The sequence below is a fragment of the Lutzomyia longipalpis genome, chromosome 1, assembly GCF_024334085.1.
Source record: "Lutzomyia longipalpis isolate SR_M1_2022 chromosome 1, ASM2433408v1".
Lineage (NCBI taxonomy): Eukaryota > Metazoa > Arthropoda > Insecta > Diptera > Psychodidae > Lutzomyia > Lutzomyia longipalpis.
The window spans coordinates 18,068,382-18,092,172 of record NC_074707.1 but is presented as its reverse complement, the minus strand read 5'-3'; the positions used below and the strand labels follow the sequence as shown (position 1 = coordinate 18,092,172).

Sequence of the window (23,791 nt, the reverse complement as noted above, 5' to 3'; positions counted from 1 at the left end):
AAAAATAATTTCAAAAATCACATAACAAGCCCTTTTTCACTAAATTACAATATCTGTGATTTCCCCAGTTGTCCTAAAGTGTGTAATGGATATTTTGTGAGAGAAAAACTAGGGCCTCTGTTTTAATGAGATTCCTTATCATGGGTTGACGCGGAAAAATTGGCTAGAAAAAAATTCTCTAATAGCGATAAGACTTTCGGGAGTCCCTCGTGCATTTTTCTCCTATAAAAGACCCCGCACAGCTGCGAATTTATTCATTCTTGATTTCTTCTTCAATCGTTTGAAATTATTGTCCAAAACAACTACCACCACCTTCTCAACATGCGTACCTTGCTGATCTGCCTTCTCGGTGAGTTAAACATTCAATATTTACAAAAAACTGATTAAATATTTTACCGCGTATTGTGTTCTGTAGGACTTTTCCTGGTCTTTGCTGTGTGTGAAGCTGCTTGTCCCACAATTTGTCCAGCAATCTACCTCCCAATTTGTGCTGATGATGGTGGTAAGCAGCAGACCTTTGGTAGCCAATGTGAAATGGAATCCTACAACTGTGGCAAAGCTATCCCGGCTACATATCTCTACGATGGGGAGTGCAAATGAACCCTTTGACATGTTTTTCGCGCTCTAAAGTTTTTATCAATAAAAGATTGAGAAGCTGCTACTAAAAAACCTTTTTTTCGTTCATCTTCCGATACGATAATTTTTTTTAGGAACTTTAATTTCGTAATTTGCATTTTTTTTGTAAGTGGGATCTGAAGAAATTCCCGCGTCAGTCAAATGAGGCCACGTCTCTCTTGAACTCCAATATCGAACGAGTGATTGTGACTAAAACCTCCCATAGATAAAAGCTGCAAACGAAAGCCCACGGCATCAGTCGTTAATCAACTCTGCCACAATGAAGACGGTTCTCCTTTGTTTCTTAGTCGTGTGTGCTCTCTTCGCACTTGCCCATGGTCAGTGCGAAACTGCCTGTCCATTCATCTATTCCCCTATCTGTGCTGGGCCACCAGGACAAGCCCGTGGTGTCCAGACATTTGACAACGACTGCATGCTGAGAGTATACAATTGCCAACAAAGAACAGGTGAGTATTTTTGCGCAACGCACAGAGCAATCAATCCACTAAAATGAATCCTAAATTATTCCAGAATGGATCAAATACAGCGATAGTGACTGCTAAACAAGGAAGGATTCTTTGGTCTATACGAAAATAATTCGGTGTTGGGTTTTATCAAGAAATTCGTGTAACAAGAAATGCGAAAAAGTGCAATAAAAACCTCATAAGCAACTATTTAAAATATTTATATTCATTCTTCCAATCACATCTATAAATCTAAAGAAGTTAATAATTTCAGAGATCTCTCAACCATCCTATTCGTCCTTGGACTTCTGCTGCTTGACTTTGTAGTCAGCAAGAGCAGCTTTGATAGCATCTTCTGCCAACACTAAAAATTATTTCCCACAATTATTCTCTTCCTCTTTCGCCAATTAATTGAGTAAACTTACTTGAGCAGTGAAGCTTAACAGGTGGAAGGGAGAGTTCTTTAGCAATGTCGGTATTCTTGAGTTTGCCAGCTTCATCGATTGATTTCCCCTTTACCCACTCCGTGGCCAGAGAGCTCGAAGCGATAGCAGACCCACAGCCGAATGTTTTGAATTTAGCATCGATGATTTTTCCATTCTCGTCAACCTATGAAAAATCAAACAAATAAACTGATAAAGTTGAATGATTGATTGAGGCAGTTTCGTGCTAAAATTAGTAACTACGTTGCTTCATTTGTGGCCCTCCTTGTAAGGTTTTAAAATGTTTTATATATCTTTTCTATTATTCATACAAAACTATCTTCTATTCTATATTCAGCTTAGCTATCTAATTTATTAGAAGATGAATAAGATAATAAAAGCAGCAAAGAACAAAAATTCGCAAATTGCTACACTATTTTCCACACTCTACTGTACCTTAATTTGTAATTTCATTACGTCCCCACATGCTGGAGCTCCCACCAGTCCAGTGCCAACATTCTTCTCATTCTTGTCCATAGATCCAACATTCCGGGGATTCTCATAATGATCAAGGACCTTCAAAAACAAAAATATTGCGGAATATTATGAAATTCTCCTGCAAAAATTCTGCGCAAAAAACCGCATTGTTTATTAATGAATTTTCACGCGATTCCTCGAACTTACATTTGCATGGTAGAGTGCAGTTGGGATGCTACGGGTCTTGGTGACCTGAAGAAGGCGTGAGGCACGCGACAGAGACATTTTTTCACAGGGAAAACTCGATAAAATTGCACAAGGAATTTTTTGCGACAAACTGCGATGGAAAAATAAGGAAATGTCAAAAACAGCTGTGTTTCATTGATGTTTCACACAATCGCATGTGCGCGCGTGAAACAAAACAAAAACACTCGAGCTAAAGACACGTAATCCTTTAACATTTCAATATTTTTATCTGGTCGCAGTTTCTGTGCTCCCAAAAAATAATTAATTTTTGAATAAATAAGACAATGAAAAGGTGTTTTTGGGTGACCGTGACCATCTTCCTCACTCTGGGTATCACTTTCTGCACAGAGACCAATGATACTTTCATTCCCACGCGAGAATGGCAGACGATAAAAGAAGGTAAAAATTTGCACATTTTATCTCAGGATTAGTGATAATTTGTTGTTTGCAAATTCCATTTTAGGTCAGAAGGTGCCAGCGGGCCTTCATTATCGCATAAATCTCGAGACCGGCGAAAAGGAGGCCAAGATTTTGGAGGAGGAAGATGACGTGGCCAAACAGGATGGTTCTGCTGCACTCACAGTCGTTGAAAATGATGAAATACCCAACAAAGAGAATGCCTCCGATGGACCATCTATTGAGGATGCCCTTAAGAATATTCCCGGAGACAACTTTGAGTACACTCCGGAGCAAATGAAGGAGATAAAATCCAAATTCCGGACGTACGAGGACATCAAACATGAGCTCAAAGACAAATTGAATTTGGACATAAAAACCGATGCGGAAGTCATCACGGGCCTGCTAAAGAAGTATGATGAGCTGAAGAAGGATAAAGTTAATCCGGAAGTGATTAAAATTCTCGATGAATTGGAATATCTCGTGCATCAAATTGATAATGCGAACAATTTTGTAAATCAGAATGGAATTGAAAAGCTAATTATTCCGAATATTGTCAATCAGACGAATTCAATCATCCGGACAAGGGCTCTCCTGCTTCTAGGAGCTGTTATGCACAACAATCCAACTGCACAAATCTCAGCTTTTGAGAGAAATGTTGGAGATCACCTAACAAGACTTATAGCTTCGACGCAACTCAATGATGAACTGAGCGCAGCAATTTATGCCATTGGAAGTCTTATCAGGAAATTCCCTCTAGCTCAGAAGGAATCCCTCACAAAGCTCGGTCTTTCGGTTCTCCTTGATATCTGGACGAGGCAAGTGGAGCTGAAGGTGAAGATGAAGGTTCTCGTGCTTATTTGTGACCTTGTGCGGGAGAATCACGATGTGGCTTCACAGCAGAATGAACCCACAGAGAGGGATGATGAGAAATTCCGTCAATATCAACGAGTGCAAATTGAGAAGCTTCTCCAGGAATATGGTTTCTGCTCCAGATTCGAGCAATTCCTGATATCCCTCAAAACGGACCTCCCAAAGTGCACAGATTCCATGGATAAGGTAATCCACAGCATGCAACTCACAAAGGACATGTGCTACGACAGCTGGTCTGAGAGTGCTGACCTCCGTCACGTGCTGCTTGTCGTTAAGAACCGAATAACGTGGCTGTCGGGCATGGAGAAGGATCCGGAAATGTTTGAATTTCTCATTGAACTCGAAGAAGGATTCCATCGACTGCAGCATGATCTCTACAATCGGAAAGAATACAAGGAAAGTGGAGGTGGGCAAAGAGATGAGCTATAGTTTCCGGAAGGTACCGTAAGTTATAATAATTTTTAATAAATATTTATTTTATAAAAATTCAATTTTTTTTTGTAAAATCCTGTCAATGATCCTTTATGAAGAAAGGAGTTTATTCACTTCTGTATGGGAAAATTTCGAGAAAATATTCACGATCCGCGTAATCTTGAAAAGGATAAAAAAAGAATACCTATAAGAAATCACCAAAAGACTTTCCTGAATTTTACATGAAAGAAGCCAGGAATTGCTTTAAAAAATGACGTCAATAATTGTGTTTTTTGTTTGTATAAATTCATGAAGCATTTCGAGGGCTGCATTGTAAAACCGGCTAAGTCGGTATGAGCTCCGAACCGACTTAGCCGGTTTTACAATGCAGCCCTCGATTTGCATTATACTTCATGAAAAAAGCCAAAAACACAATTGTGACGTCATTGTTTGCATATTTGGGCAAATTTTTATCAACTTTTCTTATCCTTTTTTGATTCTTTATTTACCGTATTGTGCGCATCCAAATTGTTTTCTCGAATAAAGGTTTTATCCATATTGATACGAATAAACTCCTTTTGGTTTTCCATTATCCATCGTTGGCCAGTGTCGTTGACTCTTTGGGAATTCTTAAAGCGTTTTTGACGTCTCTTATTGAGCCGGATATGGTGAAAATCTAAAGGATTTAATGTTTTTATTCAAATGATTTATCTATCTAAAATGCAACAATTTATTATTTAAAAATCTTTAATATTTCTGTGATAAATTAAAAAAAAATATTTTGATAATTTCCTACATTTTTGTTAATCGTTTGAGGACAAGTTGATAACTTATTACGTCTAACTGACAGTTTTCTTACGGTCAGTCTCTAACGTGTTTAACCCTTGGAGGACTTTGCTGGCCAAAGTGGCCAATTCGACTTTTTTCAATCGCCATAGAATTAAAATCTTCTTAATTTATATAAAGCTGAAAAGTTTGTATGTTTGTGGCACATGAACTCCTTCGAAACGGCTGGGCCAATCTTGATGAAATTTGGTATGGTGGTAGACGGGGTCAATACGAGTTGCAAGAGCTATATGGGACTCCGCCACCTCCCCCCTTTATAGCATCCCTACTGAAAAACTGTTTTTTTTTCATTTTTTTTATACCTGCTGAAGGGTCAGATAATGGTTATTTAATTTTTAAATTTACATGTCCTTCAACCACCACCCCACAAAATTTTTGCACTAGAAACATATACTTCGGCTGTGCACCATTAATTGGTACATTATTAACATTGTCCATTAATCTATCTTATTTTTTGCAGTTTTAACATATACTTCAGTTGTACATGGGTTTGATTACCCATAAATCCCATAAATAGGTCATGAGTATTTATTACTTTAATCATATACGTCGTTTGCATAATAAGATCAGTGAGAGTACAAGTAAAGTAATTATAATATCGTATAACACTGGAAGATATTGCCTTTGTGCTATACATTATTTTTCTGCCATATATTTTTCTTTTGCCATTGTGCCATTTTTGCCACACTATTACACATTATTTTTATGATTTTTCAATCATTCTGAGAGAAAATAAAGATCAAACTTTTGATGTTAGAAAGCTCGATTCTCAAGTGTTGAAACTTTGTTACTTATTGGCGCCAAGTCTCGACTTTCGTCAAAAATCATTTGAGAAATATAAAGTCGCGCCTTAAGCCGTCAGGTCTGTAAAGACTAAAAGTTTAAGGTAGATTAGAAAATAATCTTTCTACTAAAACAATTATTCCCTATTCTAGAAAACTAAATACTTGTTAAAGGTTCCTGGGAAGTACACAAAAGAAAAAAATCGGTCGAATATTCTTAAAATTACAAAATTATTCTTTAGAAAGGTCTTCAAATCCTTAAACTTAAATGAACTTTTACAAACTTGGAAAAACCCTAAAATTGTCTATAATTTTCTGTATTTGACGTGTAATTTATTTTAAGTAATGATTGGTAAAAAAATGTGTCTAAGAGGTCCAAACTGGGCTATTCTGTCCTATTTCATAAACTGTAAATTCTATTTTCTGTTCAACTGAACTTTGCATCGAGTCTCCGCCCCATAAGTGAGCGACATCAAGAAAACTTATTGTCCGAATTTATCTACCAATTAAAGCTTTTATTTTTAGTTCTTAGTTACAGACTATTCTTCTTCTTCATTTACTTTAATTAACTTTATTTTAATTGAGTAATTAGTCTTGATTTGTTATCATCCTAACTCGCACAATGTATCGGAAGGATGCCTAAAATGAGGTAATCTTTAAAATAACCAACAAAATTCTATTTTCTTTATTCATTAATATTAAGAATCATTTTATTGATAAAATTAACTTGCAATAAATGTTTCCACGGTTTCCACCAACTAAAACTTCCACAATATTCCATATAGCTACAAAAGTATAAGCCGATGAGTGCTAAAAAATACTGCGTGACTCTGAATAGAGAAACGAGGATCCTCGAAAATTTGAGAGCAATTTCACAAATAAGAGGATTACAATCTCGAGGAAAAAATGTTAATTTGAAAAGACTCTGAAAATTTTATGGTTGTCATCTTCGAGTGGTGAAGTCCTTTTTTTAATACCCAGAAGCGCCTTTTATTATCCTCAGAGAGAGATCTCTATCGCATCAAAGTGTGAATTACACAATCTCCCAGGACACGGTGTATTGGCAGAGGTTCTGCCAGAGGGTGAAATTATTCAAATAGAGAGCTATCGGGATTTTTGCTAACGAGAGGACATTTTGGGAATTTTGCACAGGAAGAAAGTATGGCAGGAAAACGACATATAGAGGGTGAATGAAGGATATGTGAGGGGGTGAAGGGTCGCCGCCATTGCTATCGTCTGTCTGTTCAACAATAAAATGGCAAATAGATTGCAAAAAGTCCTCTTTTTTTTAAGGATACAATGATGCTGTAGAATTTTGTCTTCTTTTTTTTCGGGGACACTCTGTAAACGTTATTATTTGTACATTTTTGTATGAGGATGTGTGTATGAAAATTTATTCAGGATCTATCCTTCGTAGATTAGAGGGAGGTGAGGCTTTTGTGTGTGCCACCGAATGACGCAAGCATGTTTTTTTGTGTGCAAAGGGAAGGACAAGAGGGTGTATTTAGTCGGTTGGTGGTGGGTATGAAGCTTTTATAGAAAATTACTACACGGTCCTTGAAATGACAGTTTAAGGAAAAAGTGATGAAGTCGCTGGATTTCTTCACAGCCTCATCAATCTTCCATCCCTCTGGGATATTTTTTTGTACATATACGTTGCGTCTTCGCGCGTTCCAAAGAGGAAGAACGGAGCAACAAACAACATACATAGCACGGCATATATAGCGAAAATATTCAACTTAGGGATGCTTTTTACAAAGGAACACATTTTATGGGGAATCTCTTCTTTGAGATTTGTCCATTTTTGAACTGCTTTTTTGCTACGCAGAGACGCGTGCAGCTCTCGTGGTCAAAGAAATTCTCTCTGATTATAAAATTAGAGGGATGTGAGGGCCTATATACAATGAGAAAGGGAACTTCCTCGTGCTGAGATTCCTAACAAAAGTTTTGTCATCTGGGTTTTTTTGTGCTGCATATTATATCTCCTTCGAAACTCAAATTCAGCTGGACTTTGCTGGCAAAAGATGAAATTTCTCCGAGGGAGTCCTCAAGCCGGGGTAAAAAAGGAGATGAAAAGCCAAAATAATTGAAGGGGGAAGGCAATTCAAAGGGCATGCATTGTAATTCCCCGGGAGACACATCTTTTACTGGCTTGTGGATGGTCGCCTAAGCTGACCCTAAATTCCCCTTGAAGACATACACAGTCAGAGGGGGTCGATGGCACTTTTAATATCAAAAGACCTCACCGATGCGTTTTTTTCTCGCATCACCTTTTTGGCAGTTTCTTCGGTCTTTTCTTTTCTCCCGTGAGCCTTGAGCCCCTGCTGACGATTTTTGGACCTCTCGGACCTCTTTTTTATGGCCGGGCCATAATTTTAGAGGGTTGCAAAAATTAACTTTTGGCATTGCTGACCAAAAGAGCGGAGCTTGACCCAAACTGACCATGAATTATTGGGCGATCGGTGTGAAAAAAGCAATGACAATGGAAAAAATGCATCCTTTCTCGAAAAATTTCCCTAATCCCCACCGTTGTAAAAGTCTCTCGTAGAAAAGTAACGGCCAAGAAAAATAGTTAAAAATATGAGCAATAAAAACTCACAAAAACTTGACCTTTACAAGAGGAGAAATGAGAAGAAACTGTAACGGTGTGTCTACCTAATTTTTAGTGTAATAAAAAAAGGATTGTCCACCCTTTAGCGGCAACATAGTTTCTTGGGAATGGGAACGGAGGCGGTTTACTTTTTATTAGTGTAAAAAATTGGGTTTACTGCTGCTAAACACTAAGAAAGTATGTGGAAAATTTTGGGTTTTTAAGAAGTCTCAAATATGCAAAGCAAAAAAAATCAAGAAGAAATTGGGTCGTAAAGAGTTTAAAAGAGAGTTGAAGAGAGTCAAAGGAGAAATGTTTCAAAATTCTACGAATCTATTGTTACAAATTAGACGTTAAATTACAGAGAGTTGCTGATTTATTATTATTTTGTATTTTTTACTTTATTTTTTGCGATCTAACGGAATTTTAGTATTTTTGAGAAAGGTCCAAATAGCTCTAAAAATATGAGAAATTCCGTTCCTTAAAGGGTATTATAGACAGGATTTTTTTTACGAGAAAGATCTTGATATAGATTCTTCTTTACGGATAAATATCTGTCCCTTATCGAACATTGAGAAGAATGATGAAATTTCAAATGACGTGCCAGTAATTTAGCAGGAAATTCCTCCCTCGTGGAAATCCCTAAATGTGTCCTTCTAAAAATAGAGTCTGTCAAAATGTGGGTTAAATATTTTCAAATAATTCTTTCATCGTTGTGGCAGAAAAGTGGGAAGAAAACACACAACATCACCACCCACTCACACTAAACGTTCCATTTTGGTACATAAAATCTCAAAGGAAACGAAACACCGGAACATACGTAGGGCAAAAATTCATCGATACTTTCCGAATAATCTCTGCAATCAGTTTCATTTTTCATTTCATTGATGGAACACTCCACATTGCATTTTTGTCTACATCCTAAAATTCTTCAGTGGCAGTTGCTTCTTTTTTTACCACCACCTGTTTGTAGCCTGATGGGGGATAGAAAAAATTTTAAATCTGCCGCAAAAAGGAATCTGTGTGACAAAAAATGAATATTCAGAGGGTGGAGGAGAGCATAAAAATTCAACAGTGTGAGCATACACAATGGAAGCAAAAACCACGGACTTTAGGTTGGTTTTTCCTGCCCTCTGTATCTTCCCTTCGAAGGGATCTTTTGGGAGGAGGCCTCAGTAAAAAAAAGGACCTTGCGCTCTCTTAAATTTGATATTCTTCTGCCACTTTTTTTCTTCTCTCTCCTCATCGTTCTTTTTTGTACAAAAAAAACCGATCTTTCGCTACACAAAAAAATCCCCGAGATCCTTCAATTGAGTTCCTTCATGATTAGCCACCCATTTGCCATAATCCACCCTCTTGTTCAGGATTTCCTCTTTGGCATTTCACCGAGAGATCTCTTACGAACTATAGGTACATTTTCAACTTTATACAGTGCACAGTAGGGCGAGCTGCAAAAAAAACTTTAAGATAAAAAATCCCCTCAAAGAAATTTATCAGGGGTTGCGTCACTTTTTTTTACCCTGATCCACCAATCTCAAAATCATCAAAACAAACTTCCTCAATAAAATACACTCAACATGTGAGTCAGCAACAAGTCGAGGTCAAGTAGGGTTAATTTTTTATTCCCGGGATTTAGACTTTTTTCCCTCAATCTTTGGGTTGTTTTTTGCTACTCGCATGAGGGGTGATTTTTTTTAGTTTTACATTGACTTGTGTGAGAAATTGATGATTGAATTACATCGCTTTTTTTATGGCGCTTCCCCGTGTTTATTGGAGGGCATGTGATTGTGATTAGGGTGATGAGAAAAATCGCTTTTTTATTGGTTGTGAAGGGGGATTTTTTTATAAGGCGCGTTTTTTATAAATAAGTACAAAATACAAAATCAACCCTCAATCTTGTTCAACAAAATGGTGTCAAATGCACAGAGGAAGGGTTCTACCCCTCATATGTTTTCTAAATAAAATAACATGGGAGGATCTTAAATAACAGAGTCTTTTAACCAATTGGAAGGAATTAGTTTATTGACTTTAGACATTTAGTTATTTCTTATGTTAATGAGCTGAAAAAATAAGGGTTTAGGATTATGAATCATTAAAAGAAAAAAAAAACATAATTTATAGAATTTTAAATAGAGAAGGAGTTAAACAAATCCTGATTAGAATAAGACACTTCTTAGTGGAATTTTTTTAAAAACAAAAATTTTCTATTAACCTATTGACCTATTAACCCGATTATGCCCCGAATTTATTTTTTTGAAATTTTCACCAAGACTGACTTCATAATTGTCTAGAAAACTATGTAATTCTTGCATCAAACCCTTAAAATTCCGTGTAATAAGGTTTAGAAATCTTTTTTTTTTCTCTTAATTTATTAGAATTTTTGAAAATTGAATCTTTTTATACACGCAAACTAAACAAAATAAAATTGATGATAATGCAAATCCGGTTTCAAATGAAATTCAACTGAGAATATATTTTATTTGAAATCCTATTCCTTAAGGAACATTTCTGTGTAATAAAACAAAAGTTATTCTTTCATTTGTATTGAAAAACTTTGTCTGATTTAGACCATCTTTCTTTACAATTTATTAAAATTTGAAAACTTCTGCCCCAAAACCGATTTTTCTAACCGAAAGGAAATTTAAAAAGCAACACCTCAAATAGAGTTCTAAAATAAAATTTACCTTTTCAACTGCAAATTGCGAGAGAACTAGAGCATAGAGAGCAAAACTTGTGGTAGATTTGGATTCAGGAGACCAAAATCTATCAGATTCCGTTGAGGTACCCCAAACCGCAGGCCAAATTGGTAAAAAAAAATCGTTAAAATCGTAAATGTTGAATGGGAGATACCTAGTTTAACCCGGCGTCTCTATTGTAATAAATAAAAAATCACAATATTATTCAATTAATTAATTTGAAATGCAAGCAAAATTAAGCTTAAAATTTAGTTAATTTGTTAACATTTGATGCCTCTAATAAATCATTTTATGTCAAATGCAGAAAGAAGTACGTGTGCAGAATTGAAGGGAAAGTACTGTACGTAATTATTTCAGTTGAGTAATTCTTTGGTCTATTGGAGTGGAATTATGCATTAAGGTTAAACCTGCATTAGAATGGAAAGAAATACCATAATCTAGTGCATAAAATGAGGGTTCTAGAAGAGGTTTACATGGGATTTTCAATGCAAGAGTTCAATATTTTTCACCATTTGGGTTTCAGAGACCCATATCATGTCGTATAAATCGTTGTGTGGATTGGAAAATGTTCACTTTGGGCAATTTTTTTAAGGGGTGGTTAGTTAGGGAATGAAAAAGGGAGAGATGGCAAAAAATATAGTAGAAAGTGACCGGTGGTCGGGTATTTTGGTGTGTGTGATTGGATGTTGTAGAGGATCTGTGTGGCATGCGCTAAGAGATGATTGTGCATCTCCGCATATCGAGTGTATCGTGTGTAGTGTGTGCCGAGACCATTCAAACATCTGTCCGGAGAGGACTCAGCGACCAAAAGTGCCCCTTTGCAAAAAAAAATCCAAAAAATCAACCGTATAAATGTATGGTTGTATAAAATTTCCACATTTGCCTTCTGGGCGAGAGAGCGCCCAAAGGGACCAAGAGGGAGGGAAACGAGTGAAGAACAGTTGCTGTTTTTATTACAAACGATATTTATATGCCTATATGTGTTTTTTTTTTGGTCCTCCAGAGCAGCCTCTAGCATGATGGGTGACACATAAAATATAATTCCATAAGGTTTATTGACAAAATGTGTGGGGGTTGCTTTTTGATGCTCTATATACTCGCTATTTGATGTATAAGATATACACACAAGGGGTGGATGGGATGAAGGAAAAAGTATATATGGCAAAAAAATATATTTGATATATGTATGTAGAAGGGTATATTGATTTGCGAGTGGCTACATTTCTAATGAATGACAAAGAAAAGTGTTGGATTTTCTGCTGATATTTCACACTTATTCATATTCTTTGCTTTTTTATTGGATTTCCATTGTCTCTGGATATTTATCTCCTTTATCTCCAAATTGTCATCAAGATTGAATTTAGGGAAGAAACGTTACGACAATGATCTCTGGAATTTTTCTTCATTTCCTTTAAGTTTATTTTTTACCTTTCTATCCATAAAAAAATTATTCTTTTGTCTGAATTAGCTGAAAAATGTGATAAAATTCATTTGAAGAAAAACTCAAATTAAATCTATAATCTTACCAAGCCTCTAAGAACAACAGAAAACGGTCCAACTTTAGTTCCTCTAAAACAATCGTGATCAGTTTAATGCTTGATCATCAAGTGGTTTGCTGACAAGCATAAAAAGATAAAATTTATTACCCCTATGTTGGATTCAGTGGTGGTACACACACGCAAAATCCACCCCCTTGTGTGAGGGCGAAAATTCGGATGATCGATTATTTTTAGCAAATGGCCTTTCGCATCGCAGCAGATGCTGTGGTGAAGGCTCAAAAAGAGAAGAGAAACCCTCACACGCAGAAAAAAAATTGAAAAACCAAAAAATCACATTTATAATATCATTCCTGACATTTTTCTGACCATTTTTCCATCTTCCTTGAAGGACTAATTAACGCAAAAGGAAGTCAATCTTTGCGCACGCAAAGTTTTGTATGTATATGGCCCCGTCAGAAGGGATCCTTTGCTAAAGGGAAAAAAAATATTAAGGCGTTTTATTTCTGCCACATAATATTTTGTTACAAATCCCCTATTGAATGTTATTTGAAAATGGTTATTTCTTTTTGTCGTCAAGATTGATTTCTGACCCTCGGGAATAAGGGGAAAAATTTTAAGGATGTGTAAAACATCCACGTGTCTCGTTTTTCTTGACGATGCCATTTCTTTAATAATGCCACGCAGAGATGAAGAAATTTTGGGGGAATATAGGGAAATACTACTGCTAAATAAACTTCAATTGGGTTTTGAGGAGGACGACTCAGCGGAGAGAAAGAAAAAAAGACCCTCATTTTGAGAAAATGGGAAGAACACCCCAAGAATTTAGTTTCAGCACGTGTCAGACGCATCGACGGAGGACAAAAAAATATTACCCTGAAAGAAATCACAGCGGAACCTCATGAATTTCTTAGCAAATATGCAGAAAATTTAGTCTCAAAGGAATTGTAACGATTGGACGGTTTTATACTCGCATTATATAATTATTTTATTTTCAAAAAAAATTAACACACTTTGTACACGTAGTAAATTTACAAAATAAAATTCTCCTAAATATTTTGTAATAATATAATTAGATTAGTTAGACATTTTGGTTATAAGTTAATGCTTTTTTTGTCAATACTTAAGATAAAATTACATATAAAATTATTTTCTAATGAATCTTGAAAGTATTTCATGCAAAATTAGAAAAAAAACTACATCATTAGATCGAAATTATATAATTACATAATCTCTCAAATTTTGATTATATGCTCTACCTTTCATTTGGGGAGAAATTTTTTTTAAAATTATTTAGATAAACATCTACAGTCTTCAATATATTACTCTCATTTTTCTTCTTAGCTAAGATCCATTGATTAAAGATTTTACAAAAATATTTTTCTTATATTGGCAAATTTATTGCACAACTCAATTTTATTTTTCTACAACTATTCTCTTTTTTGGAAATTTCTCAAATTCCTGACTTCAATTTGGTTTTATTAATCTTTGATTTTTTTTATCGTGAAAATTCGTGACGGATATATTTTAATTACTAAAAAAAAATATCAATTTATGCCAAATTTACTGCAATATGAATTGATTTAGAAGAATTTTAAGAGTATTGTCTTTTGGATAAATCAAATTTAAGGGACGTTTTGCCTGTAAAGATTAGGTAAAGGTTTTTTTTTTTTATTTCGCTGCTTGTAACAGCAATTATCGTATCAAGATAGGGATTTCTCCAGCAAATACGATAAATTGGTGTTGCAAGCAGTAATTTTCATTATGGGCTGTTTAAATCAAACTTGCACCAAAGCTTCGCCAGTAGCGTGGTGACGTAAGGAAGGGTAGCCAATAAGAAAGCTTTGCTCGAATTTAAAACTCTAATTTTTCATCTTTTTTATTTACGTTTTATTTAAAATTATTTCAATATGTTGGGTTGTATTCTGCGACAAAGAAATCCTTAAAATTTTAGTACTAATTTCAAAAATTTTAAAGAATTCTTAGTCGCCGAATAGGATCCATTTTATTTGAAACAAGTTCTACTATCCAAAGGCTAGGTTTCGGTGCAAAGTTTGTTTGAGTAGAGTAAAAATCAAAATTAATTAGATATTGGCCAAATTTGGCGACGAAGAAACGCTTGAAATTTTTAAAATTTGTACTGAAATTTCAAGATTTCAAGCGAATTTCAAGGATTTCTCGGTCTGTAAATTAGTATATCTAAAACATTTTAAAAATCCTGATACTTTACCAAGAACTTTGTGGCTCAGCCTATCTATTTCTCACGTCACATAACCCTTGATTTTTTATTGCAACTGCATAGATATTTACTATATGTACTGTACATACATACATAGCAGTTACCATACATAAATCCCTTGAAATATATTTTCTATTCCGATTGGACTGCAAATTGTGGATTTTTTTCTTACATTTAACACTTTTTTTTTCATATAACATTCTGATTTTAAAATTCAGACACAATTCTATAAGATAGATGAATAAATATTCTATTACTAGAAAAATAAGTATATAATTATTATTTGGAGAAAGAAAAAATATCTTTCATTTTTATACAATGCTAAAAACACACCCCTAATCTCGGCGAATTCATAAAACACATAATGTAGGGGAGAGAGAACGAATGGAAACGTTTTATGTTTTATGAATCGGATTTATTGTCGACTTTTTTTTTCTTTCTAATAAAATATCTCACAGAGAGCTGTATGTTTTGTGTACATAATGTATATTTATAGCATGAGGTTGTTTCTATCCCTATTGCATTTTAAAAACTATATATAAATGCATTTTGGAATAGTATTTAGAGGGAGAAACGAAGCGCCTCCCTCCTGTTTTTTTGGTAACATTTAATGAACACAATGTAAAATGGTTGCCTGAGATTAGGAATGGGGATTGCGTGCGATATGGAGGAAGAATGCCACCCGATCGTCGGATTTTACCCCACACATGTTGCATTGGAAGACGTCGTTGTAGCCATGGTAGCCCATGTGGATGGTATAGAGGACAGCATCCTTGAAGGAGATATCACAAAATTTGCACTCATACACTTGGGCTACCTTTTGGTTCGACGTATCATCCGCTGGGGACTTTGGTGGTAGCATTTCCTCATCTTTTACATCTTTCGGGGGTTCCTCGGTGTCCACATCAATCTCGGGCGTTGGTGTTGTTCGACTCAAATCCAATCTTACTGCTCGACCCTTTCGTTTATTTTTACCCGACAGTGGTGATGCTATACTCGCTGGAGAAGAAAGCGATTTCTTGTCTTCCTCACCATTCGATTCCCGATCATAGCTGCCAGCCCTGCAGGATTGCTGTGTCAGATCCAGTGCAGTTGAAGCTAGGAGGTTGAGTTCAGGTTGACTTGGTTTTACATCCTCCGTGTCCATGTCACGTTCCGAATCATCGTGCATGGACGGTGAGAGTTGCGAGAATTGCTGCATAGCGAGGATTTGCTGGAAGTTTATGTACGGGAGCAGTGGCATACTTCCATTTTGGAGCATATTTGCAAAATTCGGCAGTAATCCCGTTGCCATAGCTGCCAGGGGGCTCGATTGATTCTTTCCTATTGCTTGAGGACTCGTTGGTGGCGTTTTCCCCTTTGCTGGCTTTTGTTTCTTCGTCTTTGGGCCCCGACGTGTTCCATAGACATCGATAATGGGCAGGGGATTGGGTGTTCCATCAGAGTTGAGTACCATAGCTGGCTGATGACGGTACTTCCGTAGATGCAGCTTCAGTGAGTGACAGTATTTTGTGGCGTACTTGCAAGTTGCACAGCGATACTGGTAGATATTGCTGTGCGATTTGAGGTGTGAATTTAGCATGGATTTGTTCACGCAGCTGTAGTCGCATTGCTCGCACTTGAAGGGTTTAGAGCCCAAGTGCTTGTGCAGATGATACTCAAGGTGGTGTTTGTACTCCGTGATGAAGGGGCAGAGGTGGCAGGTGAGGACACGTTCGGGTTTCATGTGATTTCGGCTGTGCTCCCAAAAATCGATTTTCGTGATGGCATAAAAATCGCATTGCTTGCATCGGTAGGTCTTGACTTTGCCATGAGAATTCACTTTGGGCGTCCTGATGGCGTCATCATCGATGTCGCTGCAATTTGATCGCGTCTCATCGTCCATGTCGCAATTTGCATCTGCATTGTCGGATCCATCCGTTTCGGTGTGTTTGGCACTCTTTGGGGATTTAGGGGGTGTTACGTTTGGGGGTGAATTTGTGGGGGTGAGATTGTTCAACAGTGGATACGATCCTTCGGTACTACCGATGAAGCTCCTTGTTGGTGACTCAGTGGCCTGCGGAACCATGGGCGTACTGTTGATAGTTGTTGTTGGAGGGATCACCGCACTGGGATATCCAGGTGGTGTAAGGGGATTGAAGCCTGGTGCCCTAATGTGTGACATCGTAAGGGATGTAGCTGAGTGATTGTCAGCATATACTGGATGACCTCCTTGAGGCATCGACTCATCGCTGTGTACACTAGCGGGTGAACTAACGCTAGATTCATGCCCCAATGTTGTCCCCTGTCCAGTATATGGCCCAATGTCTGGTGATTCCCTCTTCACGGGCATGTTTCCATACCAGTGGTGGTCATAGTTGATGGGCTGTTGTATAACGTCCCAACTGTGCATCCTGCAATTAGGTATAGAAGTTGTGGAATGGTTAGCAAAAGTGGCGCTTAATTAGCTTACGATGTCAGGGAGTCGCCCTCATGGATTGCCAACTAATGAAGTCCAATTATGGAAGAGACACACATGACCAAAATATAAATAAACACCCCAAGCCACCGAATGAGGGAAAATTCAATGATTCCACCCAAGTTCTGCTATTACCAATTTTCAATGCATTGCAAACTATCAATCTGATATTAATATCGCTATAATGCATAACATTAAACCGCTAAGGGTGTGCAAAAGTGCGGGGTGATGCCAAAAGGATACACCCTTGTCCACCATGCTGATATTCCCTGTGTGAGAATCACGAGGGTTAGAGTAAGGGTTGTTTTTTCTTCCTTCTACATCCCCATGATGCTCTTGGGCATGGTTCTAGCCCCGTCAAACTCGTGTGCTTATAGCGCTATGCGAGGAGTATTGCAATTAACTATTAAATAATTTAATTTTCATATAATTACATACCTCAAGAATAGTTTAAGATTGATAATTATGGTTTAATTAATTTACGCAAGATTGAATGAAAAAATTGATTATTGCAAAGTAATTATTTGAATTTAATTTTTGGCGTTAACTTTAAACGATTGAATCTTAAAGAATTCACAAGGAAAACAAGCGTCAATAACAAATTCATAAAGAATGATCTTGTTTATTTTGTTTAATAAAAAAAAAAGGTTTAAATAATGAATGGGCTATATGGATCCGGAAGGAATCCAACAGCCGTACAAAGTTAAAGTGCAGAAGAAAGTGCATAAAAAATAAGTTTTCTATTTATAAAATAAAAAAGAAATGTGATTTACTAAAAAAAATTTCAAATGATCAAAAAAAATTAGTTTCAATTGATTTTTTTACTGGAAAGAGAAAGAGGATCAACCCCCAATATCTAGAAGATTCTAAATTTTCAGAAACCACCACCAAAAACAATTACGGAAGCTTAGGGCGTTATTTTATGAGTTTTTTTTTGGCAGATTTATGGTTAGCGTCATATCAAATGTATGTAACTATCCTTTATACTTTATACTCCAATGCTATGCTACATCCCTACCAACCCTCAATGTAAATAGGGGAAAATCTTTAATCCAAATCTCCCAAACCACGCCTATATTGTAATTTTTATTTTTTTTTCTTATTTGAATTTTGATATCGAAATTTTTATAGGTTCCCAAATTTTTTAATGGGAGTAATAATAATATTCCTAAATCGATTATTTTATATTCCTAGGACGTTAATAGCCAGACGGAAAAAGAGGTAAATGAATGAATTTTTGGGTAAAAGTAGGGTAAAATCCAGGATAAAAATAATAACATGCAGCTGTTAAAAATATCAGGCACTAATTGCAAAAAGTCATTAAAAACAATTTTGCTGAATGTGGAATTTTCCATCACATTTTCGAGCATTACGCTAAGTCTTCTCACTTCTATCTATGAGTTTTTTTTCCTCTCTCTGGACCAAAGTGAAAGCATATACACACGAAGGGTTCCCAATAATGACGCATCGTGCTGCGCGCGATAGAGAAAAGAACACAAATTTTATTTTACTCTCTCCCTCGCTCCTTGGGATGCTATATACGTGGAATTTGGGGTGGAAACTCTTGGATGGAAGTACACACGCGCGCGCAGGAAAACCCATTCCGGGATTCTATATTATGTATCTTATTTCCCAAAATGGTGGATGACATTCTATCCAGCCGCCGGAGTAATTTGGAAGAAACATCATATTCTATTAAATCATACACAAGCGAGGGTGGTCAAATGCCCACCACCACCTCTCTGGGAAGGTTATAGAAATAATTGGTATGTCTGGCGTAGTATGATAATTTATATTGGGAGAAAACGATCTCCTTCCGGTGAGCGCCAGTAAGAAAAGAATTTTACTGAGAAAATCCCAATTCCGTGCTCAGAGCTTTCCCTCACTGAGGATGATGCAGAGTGCATCGAAAGCTCTGAGCACGGAATTGGGATTTTCTCAGTAAAATTCTTTTCTTACTGGCGCTCACCGGAAGGAGATCGTTTTCTCCCAATATAAGTTATAGAAATAATTCCTCTAGAGACTATTTTGTGCACGAAAAATTCGCGTATTCCTAGCACAGAGTATCGATTAAATTATGTATCAAAATGCAAGGAAGCCTGTTTTAATAGTCGCGAGAACAAAAAATATAATTAAACTTCTTTAAGTCTTAAAACAATCCCAAAAAAATGACATTAACCTTCGGAAATGAATATAATTAAATTGCCTTGAGGGTGTGTATTTCAAATTAAAGTCTTCTTTCTCCTCAGACAGTGTCGCGATATCGAGCATTCAGCTGAGAAAACAATAGATTGTATTGCGTTAAAAAAAACCGTATACTATCACTTATTTTTTCACAGAACTTGTTTGCATGTACTTTTGGCTTTTCCAGAAGAGGCAAAATTACTTTGTAGACCACATTATTTTCTTGTTAATTTATGCAAAAAAGAGCCCCTAAAACCCCCTAAAATTTCTTCGCAATTTTACAGCGTTATGCTAAAAGTATAAGCTTTAAAATCAGGTAAAAAGAAATCTTGACAGTAGCTTGTTATAATATTCTTCGCTTTGAAAGTGATAATAAAAATTTAATGCCTTGGACTTCACTTGTCTAGGAGCTTGAGAATATTTTACAGTATTTTATAGATCTACGAAAAAAATTTCATATCAAAAGCTGGGGGTGCAGTTAGTTACTCAAAATGTTACTTTAAAAAAAAGCTCAAAAAACTATTTTCCATTGAGGGCTGATCTTTTCCTATAATTTCTCAGTTCTTACGTATCGTAAAGGCAAAAAATGTTTTTTTTTTATTTGAAATCTCACTCACTTTTTGATTTTTTATCGTAAAGATGCAGATGAATCAAAATTAAAATGATCTCTCCAATTGTCCACTATGTCTCACAATCACCTTCATACACTTAAATCACTTTTCAACACTTTTTATATTTTTTAGTTGAGCTCCGTTTTTGGCTGAAATTTTCTTTTTTTAAATAAAGTTCTGAGATATGTTCAGTTTGTCCCAAAGACACTATTATCCCCGATTTTTTTTATGGTTGTTGGTAGGACGTTACATGCACTTCCTACTCCTACGAGATTTGGGTAGCAACTGAGATTTTGCCTTACAGTTGAAATTGTCATAGGTCTTTTCTTTCACATTTTGCTTTCTCCTCTTTTGGCTCTTCCAAGCTCAATTTTTGAAAAAAAAATCTGCCTGTGTGGAAGGGGAAGGGATGATGTGTATGTGTGTGTATTTTCCCAGTGTGTGTAAGGAAATTTAAAGGGACCGAGAAGTATCTTGACTTGACTCTGCATTTTGTGTACCTTTGAAAAGAAGTGCGAACATTTGCACATTGTAGCACTCACACAGTGATGGAAATATTCCAGTCTGGAAAGCCAACCCTTAGGTATATGTCAGGGATAGCAAAAGCGCAGAAGCAAAGGATGGAGTAATTCGTGGCAAAAAATTAATATAAAAAGAGAATAATAAAAAAAATTCAATCTTCTTAAAGATTATAATCATTTACCTTTTTATCTTCCACATGATGTATTTATTAAAAAGCAATTTTTTCATAATTTTCATGATGAAAATTATGGATGAAAAAGCTCAACCTTTTTAAGGATTAATATTTTCTTTAATAATAGTTTAAAGAGCAAGTCATTTTTTAATGTCTTTTTTCCTTTAAGACGTTATTAAAAATAATAAAATATTTTGGCGCTACGTCCCATATAGGAACAGGGCCGGCCGCCCTATATAATGTTGTTGTTCTCCTTGCGGAGAAGTAGTGGGCGGCCTTGCTAGATACTACCACGTGTGGGCCATTTTACAGATAGGAGTGTATCAATCTCCTGATCCAACCGGTCAACGTGATCTAATTGCACGTTGGCGGATGGGGCGCGTTGCCGGGGGTTCTGTATTCGAACCGGTGACCTTTGGATGCGCAATCAAGCGCTCTATCCACTGCACCCCAGGCCCACTTAAGACGTTATTAAATGAATTTAATCCAAGAGGGTCTATAATTTTAATTTCTTTATCTGTAGTTGTGTTTTATGAACTTTAATGCATACCCGCGTGCGTCTATTTTTTTTTAAAGGAAAATCAATAACTTGTATACGTATATTTATTTATTTTTTACATTTCAATAGAAATTCTAATATTTTATTCTAATAAAAATAGCTTTAGTATATCAAGATGATTTTATAGAATTAAAAAAAAATAGATTTTTATTTTTAGTGCTTTAGAACTTTTTTTATTGTATCTATTTGACGTGCGTGGAATTAAAGTTTTTCTAAGAACATAGCGTAAACGTGATGAAGATATATAGGAATTTTACGATAGGGAAAACCGGGGCTTACTGTTGCATTTCCAGAAGATTTTATTTTTCAAGTTTTACTGCATTGACCCCTACTGTGAAAACCCTAATTATATTAGATACAAGGCATCACAATAAGAATATAAAGTCTTGTATTTATTAATTCTTCTTACAAACTAAGATTATTGAAAATATCGATTTATTAATGAAATAATCAACAGTATGGTAAGGTAGAAAATATGACAAAAACATAGGTAAGATACCGACGAAGGAAAAGAAAATAGTTTAATTTAACGTAGATTTCTTAAGAATCAAGTAACATTATGTAAAGTTTGATAGACTGATCAGTTTATCGTACTTATTTCCTGGAAGAGTTCTTTTATAATTTTAATTTTATTCACGTGGACGGAAAATTTTTCTAAGAATCTCACAAACTCCTAATTATTCTCTTTTGAGGACCAGATGCTTTGTCCACGAGGTAGACGAGGCAACAAGAAGAACTAGTTTAAGAAGAGTTAATCGGTTTTTAGACAGAAGACAAATATTCAACCTACGTCTATTTGAGCCTGATTCGTACATAAGGAATGGTCAATTATTTATCGACCTTAGAAAAGGACGAACTTAAGGATAGAGCTTTAGTACGAATACCACCAATTTCTTGGAAAAATCTAGCTTACTGTTAATTATAATATTTTATAATACTAAATGTTGATACCAGATCTAGGTTTTAGGTTGCAGGCTAAGTAGGTTATTATATTTAATGAAATATCGTACGTAACAATTATCTCTGGATCCTTCAATTATATGCATTGCAATTCGCAACTTAAAATAAGTTCCCAGGAACTTTCAAAAAATATTCACTGAAAACTTCATTTTCAAATTTCAATTATAATTTCGCTTAAAAATAATTACATAGGTATTAATTACATGATATACCTATATAATATTGCTTTGGCATTTGTCAATAAATTCTGTTAAGTCATTACTCATTTTCTTTATACTAACATACACATAGTTAGTGTACCCACCCATCAATGGCAGGCGGATAATGTTGAATATATTCTCTCAAATGTGAATGTATCTTTTGATAAATATAATTCTTTTTTGCGAAAAATAATACATGAGAGAAAGAAAAATGAGCATCCTTCATCTTTTCGCTTAATATTGGTTTTCCGCATCAAATACGCTATATAAGTGAGTAGTAGAGAAGAGCGTCGGTGTGATGGTGTGTTTGATATTCTGTGGAGTAAAATGCCTCATTTATTTCTCGTTGCCATGGGAATTCTTTTTAGTAGACATTTTTTTTTGCAAAGGGGACGACCAAGATGAGAAAAACAGCCATCCGCTTCTACATTTTTGTCCAAAAAGAAGGGGGATGAAGTGCCACAATACTTGGCACAGCACAAAGAACTTTTCTTCTTCTTTTGGGTTTTGCTTGTATGGAGAATGCTCACAGCTTCGATCGGTAACATATTATGCCGTCTTTTATGGGGCGAACATGCACATCCGAATAATCTGGATTGCCAGAGGGGGTGGAATTCTTGTCGCTAAGGTTGTGAGGTTTTTCCTTCTCGATGGGGAATCGAATTGAAGGGTGGACAATATTCCCACTTTCCGCCACCTCGCCATGTCCGGGAGTCTTTCATTTGCACACAAAAACCCAAAAAGGGATGAGAAAAGAGAGTGAAAGAGGGTGGACGAGGAAAAGAAGGACATAAAACATTCTTTTTTTTCTCGTCTTTCTCTAATGCCACTTTTCCTGATACTCTCTACTCCCCCGCACCCCGTCCCGTGCACGTCCTGTGACCCAAAACACACAAGCGAGGGTGGAAGACAAAGAAGCGGGTGAAAAAATAAATAAATTTGCAGACGTGAGAACTCAACCCATCATTGTCATTTCGTGACGGGGGTGGATTTGAGGGCTGGAGAGGCCAATATTGCTGTGGCATCTCACAAGCTATATATACGGGGGGTGATGAGACGAAAGGAATTGTGTGGGGAGAAAAAAACGAGGGAGCAGAGGAGCTCCGGGGGATGCTTGCTTCTTTTTCTTCATGCCATTTATTGTATAGAAGGGGGGTTCATCCCACAATAAGAACCACTCGATCAATAAACCAAGGGACTAAAAAATAAATATTAATCACCGATTCCTGTGTACATATGTATACATACATTCCATCTCCCAACTCCCCCACAAAACCCTTCGAAATATTACACCCTTATTTTACCTTTTCAAGGGAAAAAGAAAATGTTCTGTGAACATAAAATTCAAATAATTTGAATTTAGAAAAAAAAGGAAAACCAATAAATATCAAAGTCTATATGAAGAATGCTATAATGCTTTATCAATACTTCTCAATTAGATCACTAAAAGATACATTTTTTAAGACCTTCAAAACACCCTTGAACATAAAAATAAATCATAGCATAAGAAGCATAAAATGAACAAGAACATGAAAAGGGTTATTTGGGCAACAAGTCTAACATTTATTAATC

At 36.0% G+C, this 23,791-nt stretch overlaps 3 protein-coding genes across 3 annotated transcripts; 1 reads left to right on the top strand and 2 right to left on the bottom strand.

Annotated features, from left to right (window-relative positions):
- Positions 1–1,284: 1,284 nt before the first annotated feature.
- Positions 1,285–2,346, bottom strand: LOC129795187 (iron-sulfur cluster assembly scaffold protein IscU). The gene is made up of 4 exons (XM_055836272.1): positions 2,186–2,346; positions 1,958–2,077; positions 1,505–1,688; positions 1,285–1,443 (listed from the first exon to the last, which is right to left on the bottom strand). The coding sequence occupies exons 1-4, from the start codon at positions 2,261–2,263 to the stop codon at positions 1,370–1,372; spliced, it is 456 nt and encodes a 151-aa protein (XP_055692247.1). The 5' UTR covers positions 2,264–2,346; the 3' UTR covers positions 1,285–1,369.
- A 61-nt stretch (positions 2,347–2,407) lies between these two features.
- On the top strand, positions 2,408–3,979 carry LOC129795153 (nucleotide exchange factor Sil1). The gene is made up of 2 exons (XM_055836207.1): positions 2,408–2,623; positions 2,688–3,979. Exons 1-2 carry the CDS (start codon positions 2,509–2,511, stop codon positions 3,920–3,922), a joined length of 1,350 nt encoding a protein of 449 aa, XP_055692182.1. The 5' UTR covers positions 2,408–2,508; the 3' UTR covers positions 3,923–3,979.
- A 10,967-nt stretch (positions 3,980–14,946) lies between these two features.
- On the bottom strand, positions 14,947–20,101 carry LOC129795105 (protein hunchback-like). The gene is made up of 2 exons (XM_055836148.1): positions 19,813–20,101; positions 14,947–16,946 (listed from the first exon to the last, which is right to left on the bottom strand). Exon 2 carries the CDS (start codon positions 16,943–16,945, stop codon positions 15,194–15,196), a length of 1,752 nt encoding a protein of 583 aa, XP_055692123.1. The 5' UTR covers position 16,946; positions 19,813–20,101; the 3' UTR covers positions 14,947–15,193.
- Between the last annotated feature and the right edge of the window lie 3,690 nt (positions 20,102–23,791).

Excerpts from the sequence above, each read along its gene's own strand:
- LOC129795187 (XM_055836272.1), bottom strand. The coding sequence starts at position 2,263 with ATGTCTCTGTCGCGTGCCTCACGCCTTCTTCAGGTCACCAAGACCCGT. Across the intron at positions 1,689-1,957 it reads TAATGAAATTACAAATTAAG|GTTGACGAGAATGGAAAAAT; the intron begins GTACAGTAGAGT and ends GATTTTTCATAG. Across the intron at positions 1,444-1,504 it reads TGTTAAGCTTCACTGCTCAA|TGTTGGCAGAAGATGCTATC; the intron begins GTAAGTTTACTC and ends AATAATTTTTAG.
- LOC129795153 (XM_055836207.1), top strand. The coding sequence starts at position 2,509 with ATGAAAAGGTGTTTTTGGGTGACCGTGACCATCTTCCTCACTCTGGGT. Across the intron at positions 2,624-2,687 it reads ATGGCAGACGATAAAAGAAG|GTCAGAAGGTGCCAGCGGGC; the intron begins GTAAAAATTTGC and ends ATTCCATTTTAG.
- LOC129795105 (XM_055836148.1), bottom strand. The coding sequence starts at position 16,945 with ATGCACAGTTGGGACGTTATACAACAGCCCATCAACTATGACCACCAC.